At 37.4% G+C, this 8780-nt stretch overlaps 1 protein-coding gene across 2 annotated transcripts; it reads left to right on the top strand.

The window, feature by feature from the left end:
- The first annotated feature begins 2997 nt into the window (after positions 1 to 2997).
- LOC108755285 (HMG box transcription factor BBX) lies at positions 2998 to 8483 on the top strand. Of its 2 annotated transcripts, none has more exons than XM_018498205.1 (8): positions 2998 to 3284; positions 5840 to 6040; positions 6192 to 6641; positions 6765 to 6943; positions 7049 to 7171; positions 7254 to 7361; positions 7644 to 7975; positions 8305 to 8483. In XM_018498205.1, the coding sequence occupies exons 1-8, from the start codon at positions 3258 to 3260 to the stop codon at positions 8391 to 8393; spliced, it is 1509 nt and encodes a 502-aa protein (XP_018353707.1). In that variant the 5' UTR covers positions 2998 to 3257; the 3' UTR covers positions 8394 to 8483. The 2 variants fall into 2 exon arrangements, with proteins under 2 accessions (XP_018353707.1, XP_018353706.1); XM_018498204.1 differs by lacking the exon at positions 2998 to 3284 and adding an exon at positions 3496 to 3797.
- Positions 8484 to 8780: the final 297 nt, after the last annotated feature.

Genomic DNA, 8780 nt, shown 5'->3' with positions numbered 1-8780 from the left:
CGATAAATATGTTACAGTCTATAATGTAGATAACTGCATATTCTCCAAAAACAATTATTATCAGACAATTATTATTATTCCTACATTATCGACTATTGCTTGCTTATAAATTTCAGTGACATTTCGATAAATATTTGATATTATTCCGCCAAATATACAATAGGTCTGTTTTTTATCGCTGCACTTTCTGAACTACTAGTGCACACAGTGCAATAAGTTGAAGTGATATTTGTGTCAAGTGTATATTTGTTTCATTTCCAACCTTTTGCAGTGTGTGCATCAATACAGAAAGTGGAGTGATAACAGACTTAATATTACAAGAAACAAAAGAAATAAGAGAGGTACCATAAAAATTTATTTTTGCACTAAATGTTATTTCGCATTAAATATTTTCAAAAAAAAATCATTTCTTGCTGTCAAAAAAATATTCTTTTGCTTGTATGCTTGCACGTGTGAATTGTTTCAGCTTAAACAATAAAATTATAAATATTATGAAATAAATATTATCAACAATGGAAGCATATGTACATACAAGCGTATTATCACCGACGAGACTACTATTAAAGAATTTGCCCGTCAATCCTGAGCAAATTTTTGGTATAAAAAGGGTCCCAAGGGCCCAGAGATAATTGAAGAATGCTGATTATCAACAATTGATATAAATTTGCTATTATTAACATAAATATTTGGCTCATATATTACTAAATTTATGATTTTTTATTACATGAATGTTCCATAAATAAATATGCATACTTGTAAAACTATAATATCTTATATATTGCAGTAAAATTACAATTTTTTTTCTTTGCAGTTATCATCTCTGTTAATAATAAAACTTTGGCGATAACACTGAAATCACAACTTTAAAGAAAAATCGAGTATTATTGAGTTCTAAATGCATAAATACGTCTACTAAATTAATAAATCATAAAATTAGTACAATATTATCAGTTTTTAACTCTTAATTATTTCAATATTCACAAGGACGCGAACTCCCATAAGGATCTTTAATAATATCTCGTCGGTGGTATTATCGAGAATGACAATCGAACGAGCACACGAGCATAACCGCGTGAGTAGAAACAAACTTAAATGTTTGTCTTTATAGTTCGTGCCTTACTATCTACACATATATAGCAAACAGAATGTAAATACATACTGAGGAAATTGTATGTCGCATTCGAAGAACGATATGTTCAAAAAAAGAAAATACGTAGCATATTATATTTATTATATTCGTGGTCGCACATTGTGGATGTGTGCGTATAGATGAGAATCATAAAAACTGATATCTTTTTATTTATAGCTGCAGCGTGCTGAAATAATACACGGAAGGCAAAAGTTGCCGTTTCATTTGTGTGATTATCAAAGATTTCTTTAGTTCAATACGTGCATTATCATGACACAATCAGAGTTGTACGTAACATAAACATATGATGGATTTGAAAGTACGGATTTGAAATGTATCTTAAATCTGCACAGAAAGAATGGCTTCGCTAACTGCTGAAGTATCTAAAAACTTAGCTGGAAACAGATCTGAAAATAACTTTGTTGTTCGGCCATCGAAATAATTGTAATGTATAACGTAGAAACCAAAACTACTAGATTCAAATGTTAAATTTTTTAGTATTGCTCGTCATGCTTGAGATTCTTATGTAATTACTTTGATGATCCAAAATTATTCTCAGATTTGTACCTAATTAAATTTTTAGATACTTCAGCAAAAAATGAGTTAAACATATCTCATTCTTTCTTAATGCGAGACTTTAAGGAAATATAGTAGAGCTTAAAAAAAAAAAAGAAAACAAGTTGCACGACAAATTATCCCGTTGCTATCGTCATTATCATCGTCGACTTGCGTTAAAAATATTGTTTTTTTTTTGTGAACTGTATATTTTTAACTTAATATTTTTTAATGTTACACCCAACACAGCTACCGTTTTACGGCGATGGTAGCCTTCCGTTAATTTCGAACCTTGCTCTTTATTCTGACTGATGAGACAGTAAAGAGATACGTATAATGCGTGACCGTGACGTATATTTTAAATATATATACACATTTCTTTCATCACGCAAGAATATCGATTTATTATATTAATGCCCTCCACGTCAACGTAATTAAAGCTCGTCTAATCTTAAGTCTAATCTTTTGTCCGCGAAACTAATTTTCCCAGAGAATCTATTCCCAGTTATGTATTCGTCGAGAATGCAGTAGATAATAGATATTATGAGGGGAGGGGAGAGACAAAGGCGATATAAAGACGGAGAAATAGATAAATGCCTATTATATGTATGTTGTTGTACATTACTCGTATTCTACTTTTCTCTGGGAATATCTGAAAAAATGATTCATCCATCGTTATCTGATGTCTTCCCCGCCCCTCGCTTGGCTAAATTTACCAAACGGGCTGGACGAGCAGCGGCGATGGCGGTGCCGGCGGCTCTAAATTTGACAATCATTCGAACGACAGCTGTTGCGTTGACGCTGCACACAGCGATCAGCTGTTACGGCGTGCGCGCGCGCGCAGGTGCAACATAGGGATTTTCTCGGGAACGCAACCGCGCATGCGCGCGCCAACCTGTGGCGCGGTAATTCGAAAAATCGTGAATCATTATGACGACGCTCGTAAACTTTACACCGAAAACGCCAACTTGAATTCCTGAAATCGCTCACCTCTGAACTTTAGATGGTGGAAGACGAGAACGCGTGAACTTATCGTGACGAGATGCGATCTTGGACATCGGCGATCATGCGACGTTTCATTGAAGAGCCCCGTCAGAGAAAATGCCCGGAGCTTCGTAATTCTATCCGCATTGCGTGAAGTGACTCTTTCATTGAAGCGAGCTCTTATTAGTTTCCGTCTTCCGGACGTTGTGGGAAGCGAAGCTCGATGGCAACGCGAGCGCGGAGCGAAGAGAGAGAGAGAGAGAGAGAGAGAGAGAGAACGGAAAGTGAGCGAATGGACGTGAAGTTGTATCCTACGAGATTCTCTCTCACGTGGGCCGAGTGCGGCCCGTGTGTCGGTGTATCAAGCGTGCGCGTCGGTGGAAGTGAGACGGGAGGTGGAGGGGCAGCGTTCGCGCAAGGCACGAGGAGGACGGAAGAGGCGAGCTGAGGCGAGCGGAGGAGGAAGGCGTGCGAGCGAGTTGAGCGGCTCGAAACAAGTCGAGAACGCCAGTGTTGAACGGGCCTTTATCTGTGCCTCGCTGGGTCTGTATCATGCGCCGCTGAGTGAATTGTCAAGTGAAAATCAGCAATGGCTGCCAACGAGCAACAGCGTAAGGTGAGCGAGCGCCGCTCGGGGATGGCCACGGATTTTTTTTTTCCACCGGCGGAAACGACACGGCCGTGCATCGTGCGGCTCGCGCATCCTCGATCCCACGGGATAAAACGTGCGTGCGCGGCGCATCGCTTTTGTGTCAAAAGTCACGGATTTCGATCCGCTTCTCTTTTCTCTTTTGAGACTGCATTTGTAGTGACGACGGAACGTCGTATTGCGCGATATCGACGGGAACGGACGTGAGACGGAGGACCGAGGACGAGGACGGAAACGACGTTGCCGTGATTCATCACGTCGACGAGGAACGGCGCGACGATCCCCGGGATAACGTGGGGCGCGGATAAGCGTCCCCCGCGCGCGTAGCATTCCCGAATAATCGCACGTCTTCATTCAAAGATCGCGCAGTCGGTCGCCGTATTTACATCGGTCAGCCGAGCAGCTGTCAGTGTGCGAACACGAATGGTGCGACGTTCGCGACCGCGTCCCAAGATGTTCGACGAGGATCACGACGGTGACGTGAGTGCCTCTTATTCGCGGTCCGATAAGTCGAAAGAGACGAGATAATCGAGAGTCGTCGAGCTGCGTGTTCTTGTGTTTTCTTATCCGCGCGTAATAGAGGGGATACTCTTGCGATTCTTGCGAACCTTTGCTGATGCCGCTGACGGTGCAATCGAAGCGCAGCGTTAACGGCTACAATAGAGCCCGTGTTCGGGTTGCGTTGAACGTGTGACAGTTCGAGCGCTGCACAAATTCCCGTCGAACGAGTTCCGTCCGTCTCTGTCCTTTTTTTCTTTCCGCCTTTTCGCCCTGCGGGAATTCCTCGTGGACTCTCGTGCGAGAAATCTGGCACGAGAAAGAGACGAGCTTTATTTCCTCGGGACGATCGCGTCGCGATTTTGTTTCACGCGAGTACTTATACAACATATGCGACTGTTCTCTTCGGCGAGAACGTTGCGAGATCGACAATCAATATTGAGACAAAAGAGAAAAAGAGAAAGAGAGACGGCCTTGCTGCGTTGAGAAATCTCGCAGCGAGTGCCTGCGATTCACTTTCCGTCCGCTAAGAATCTCCTTTCTCGCCCTGCGGAAGTCCCGTTTGATCGTCGGGAACCTCGCCTCGTTTATGTCAGCGCGTTTTGAATCTCATCGATAATGTGCCTCTTTCCAACTTGTTTGCGGCCGCGAGCCGGAATCGATCGCCGTGTGTTTTGAGCTGAGCGTTAATTACCGTACGCTACATCATCGACGTACGGAACGCTTCGTAGTGTTCCCTGTCACGAAACGTCATGTGTCATCGTGGATAAACGCGACGGCGCACGGCATGATTTGCACGAGAGAAGGAGGCTCGCGATCGGCCATCGCTTCCGATTGCGGACGATAAACTAGGCAGGCCGACCGCCGAGGATCGCCCGTCTGTTTTTTCTCGTGCTTCCATTCACACGGCCGTCGCTCTCCCGCACTATTGAGACATATGTTGCAATTGTGCACGCATAATCTATTTTATGTGTGCACACAGAACCTGGCTCTTTCTACGCTCCGCGCAGCGTACTTTCTCGTTTATTTTCGGCCGATTACGAGAGATCGAATCTAATTCTATGGATCGCCTTTCCTTTCGTTATTTTTTTTTCCCTCTCGCTCGAGTCGGTCGGCTAAATTAGTTAGGTAAATGTGGATCAATGTCGGGCGCAAAAGTTTAAGCGGGCGGAAATGCGACTAGAGATATACTGACAAGCTGTGTCACTTTAAGGCTTCACCAACACAGCAACATGGCTACTTATGGCTATGATGCAAAACTTGATGATACACATCGTAGATATTTCCTAATGTAGGGAGTGGGAATGGCGTATTTTTGTTGTTTGTCTGAACTTGTCAAACGTGTTGCCTAGAATATCCTGATTTAATCGTGCAAATAATATATTAAGAATATTGGAAGGCACACTGGGGTCAATACAGATTTAGAATACTTTATATATGACATAAATATTTTATTGTAACTAGAGATGAATAAAGATCAATCGAGATTGTATGAAAACTGATGTTTTGTTTTAATAATTGTTACTAGAAATACGCAATATTAATTTTTTTCAGTGATCTATTCTTTCTCCTTTCCTTTTTTTCTTTCTTTTTTTTTTGAATAAAATATAAATTATATAAAAGAATAAATTTTATTTAAAAAGAGAGAGCTATTGTGGAATATACGCACAATCTATTAGTTAAATATGCCTCATAATATTCCTACATTCATTACAATGTTTCAGACATAAACTAGGAATCAATTTTGTATTTTAAACGAGGTAAAAATTACAAAGTGAGCGAACTACAATATTCACAATTCCATTGGTCAACACCTAATAAATTTGCTCTTTTTAAATTTTCACCTGGTTTTAAGATACAGAATCGACCCTCAGAATATATGTTTATAAATCACATCTATTTAAATAAAAAATCATACGAATTTATTATATATTCTTATGAATTGAGGGGACTATTATTTAGTTATTATGCTTTATATATTTTGCTACTATATTATAATGACATAATTTATTGTAAATGAGTAGGAATCACGTGAAACCAGGGAGCCAGCCCATCATGCAAGACGTCCCATGAATGCATTTCTAATTTTTTGTAAGAGGCATCGCGGCTCAGTGCGATCTGGCTTTCCACACTTGGAAAATAGGGCAGTTACTAGGGTCTTGGGTGAATGGTGGGCAACCCTTCATCCCGATCAGAAGCGTTCCTACACAAATCTTGCACAGGAAGTAAGGATAATTAAATGAAAAATTAATGAGTTGGTTAATTTGTAGTAGGTAATAATGTAAATTTGTGGTGTCAAAAATAAAATTAATTTGTTCAATTATTATTAGATTTGTATCAGGATATAAATACCACGTAGCATAATTTTTTTTTCAGTACAAGGATGCTTTTCTAAATGCAAATCCTGACTTTAAATGGTACAAATTACCAGCACCTCCGCTACGTACTTTAAATACTAGGCCTACCAACAAGAAGCAGGAGTCAAGTAGCGGTGTGCAATCTACGGATAATGTCAAATCTGAATATGAGTCTTCCGATTGTACAAAGTCAGACAGACGAGACGGACAATCAATTCAACCAGGCAAATTAGCAGATGAATCGCAGATTGGAGGGCTTAGTTCTCTCTTCACGCCTCAAAAGTCAGAGACGTCTGAGGAGACCATTAATGGTATTGCAGAAAATGATCCTATTCCACCGAAACCACCCAAAAAAAGGTATACAGAATCACCTTTCCAAGATGATCAAAAAAGAGACTGTAAGACAGATCTATTTGGCGAAAAGAAAAGAAAAAGAACTGAGTCAAATAATAACGAACAACACGAAACGGTAAGAATCGATCTGTTTATGAAAATATAAATTTATGAAATATTATATAATACATATTATTTATTATTATATTATTTGTTGGCGCCTATGTAATATTTATAATCAATTAAAAATTTATTTTAGATCATAGAAGATGAGAAACATACACTAAATTCTTTTGTGACAACGCATACACAACCAGAGGAAAATTTTCGTAGTGAAAGAACGTGTAAAGGTTTACGTTATCAGAAATTCCTTGCTGAGCAAAACATCGGCTCTTCGGGTCAACAGAATAAACGAAGACGAACAGTTGGAAGTCATGGGTAGGTGATTAAAACTTTTATCTTGAAATATTGTGAAATATCTAATTTTGTTGTCTATAATTGTTATCTATAATGTTAAAAAGTATTCATTTTTTATTATTCTAGTCATGATGAACGTCCAAATGAAAGAAGAAACTCTATTTCTTCAAATGTTAGTGAAAAAACAGATTCCTTAAGCAGTGAAGGAGGAAACAGTTCTCGTGGAGATTTAGAACATCTTGTAGAGAGGTAACATATGTATTCCTATTTTTGATTTTTTAGAATATGTATTAATCTTTTATATGTAGAAATAATTTGAAAATGTGTTTAGTGCTGAAGGTAAAATGGAAGCTTCTAAACCTGAGGATACGGAAACTGAAGGAGCCGAAGATCAAGTAGATTATGGACCTTGGACTGCACGTAAAAGATTTCGAGCAGAGTATGTTCTTTGGAATCATTCTCAGATAAAAATAATATACATATAGCTTTTATCTTATTGTATTTTAAATTAGAGATGTCTCTGTGACTGCGTTCTAGAAGCGTGTTTTCAATGTTAATACGTCATTTTATCTTTATCATTCATTAGACACAAAACAAGGCTAGAATGCGCTGATAGCGCTGAAAGTGCGCTCCCGGAACATAGCCTATGTCTAATATATTATAAATAATATTGTATTATAAATATATTATAATTTATACTATATTGTAAATATTTGTATAGAGACTTTAATTTGGAAAAGAAAATCGAAGCATTACCATCTTTGAGTTTAGAAGAATTTCAAGAAAAGAAAAAACAGCATCTTACGAAAAAAAAGAAAATTTTGCAAAAATTTAATCCTTCAGCAAATAAAAAACATCAAAATAATTCGTCTTCTGATGGTCAGACGAATAGTCAGACTCAAAGAATTAGTACAATAAAAGAGAGTTATGAGGAATCAGAAAAAGCCCATCTTGTTGGAAGCCAGAAACGAAAAGCACGAAAGCAAAGCATTACGCGAAATGCTGCAGCAATCAACTCAACCAAACATTCTGAGGATCAAGAGCAAAATAAATGTAAGTTATAAGTTTCCTTAATAAGCTAATTGAACATGTCATATATATTAATATATTCTTTTATTTATATTTATTTATTTATACTAATGTGGTAATTTTATTACAGTCGAAGAAAGTATGCAAAGTACTTTTTTTATTTTGTAAAATTATTAGAATATACTGCGCATAAAAGTTTCATTATAACTTATTTATATATAATTTATGTAATTGTTTTTTAATTTTGTCGTTAAAAAATTCTATATTAAAATAATTAGAACATTTTAATGCTTATTCATTATTACGTCAATTTGTATGATTTAAGCTTTAATTAACGTTTTACATATTGGCAGCTTGGTGCGCATCTCCAGATCTGGAAGCTCTAGCGTGTCTTGCAACAGTTGCCGCCAATAGAACAAAACTTACCAAAAATAACGCTTAAGGTCACACTATAACAACCAAACTTTATTAAGTTTTCTCGATGCAATTTCTTATTACCAGGACTACTAAAACATACTTTTTCAAGTGCTGTTATAAATGATACTGTTACGGTATCGATAACATAATGATTATTATTAATCTTTATTGTTAATCTTTACTATTACAAATATTAATATTATGACTGCTATTGACTAATAGATTATTCCATTATTCAGTATATGAGGGTCGTGTTCTTTTTAATTGAAATAACAGTTTTATCAAAAAGGAAGGTAAAGGATGTCCTTTTTTACAGTTTATTATGTGAAAAGTCATTTTTTAATTACGGTTTGGAAAAGATATTTACTTTATTTATCTTTCTCCTAGTTGTATGTATATAATACATTTAAGT

This window comes from Trachymyrmex septentrionalis, unplaced genomic scaffold (assembly GCF_001594115.1).
Source record: "Trachymyrmex septentrionalis isolate Tsep2-gDNA-1 unplaced genomic scaffold, Tsep1.0 scaffold87, whole genome shotgun sequence".
Classification (NCBI taxonomy): Eukaryota; Metazoa; Arthropoda; class Insecta; order Hymenoptera; family Formicidae; genus Trachymyrmex; species Trachymyrmex septentrionalis.
This window is presented reverse-complemented; position numbering and strand designations above follow the sequence as displayed.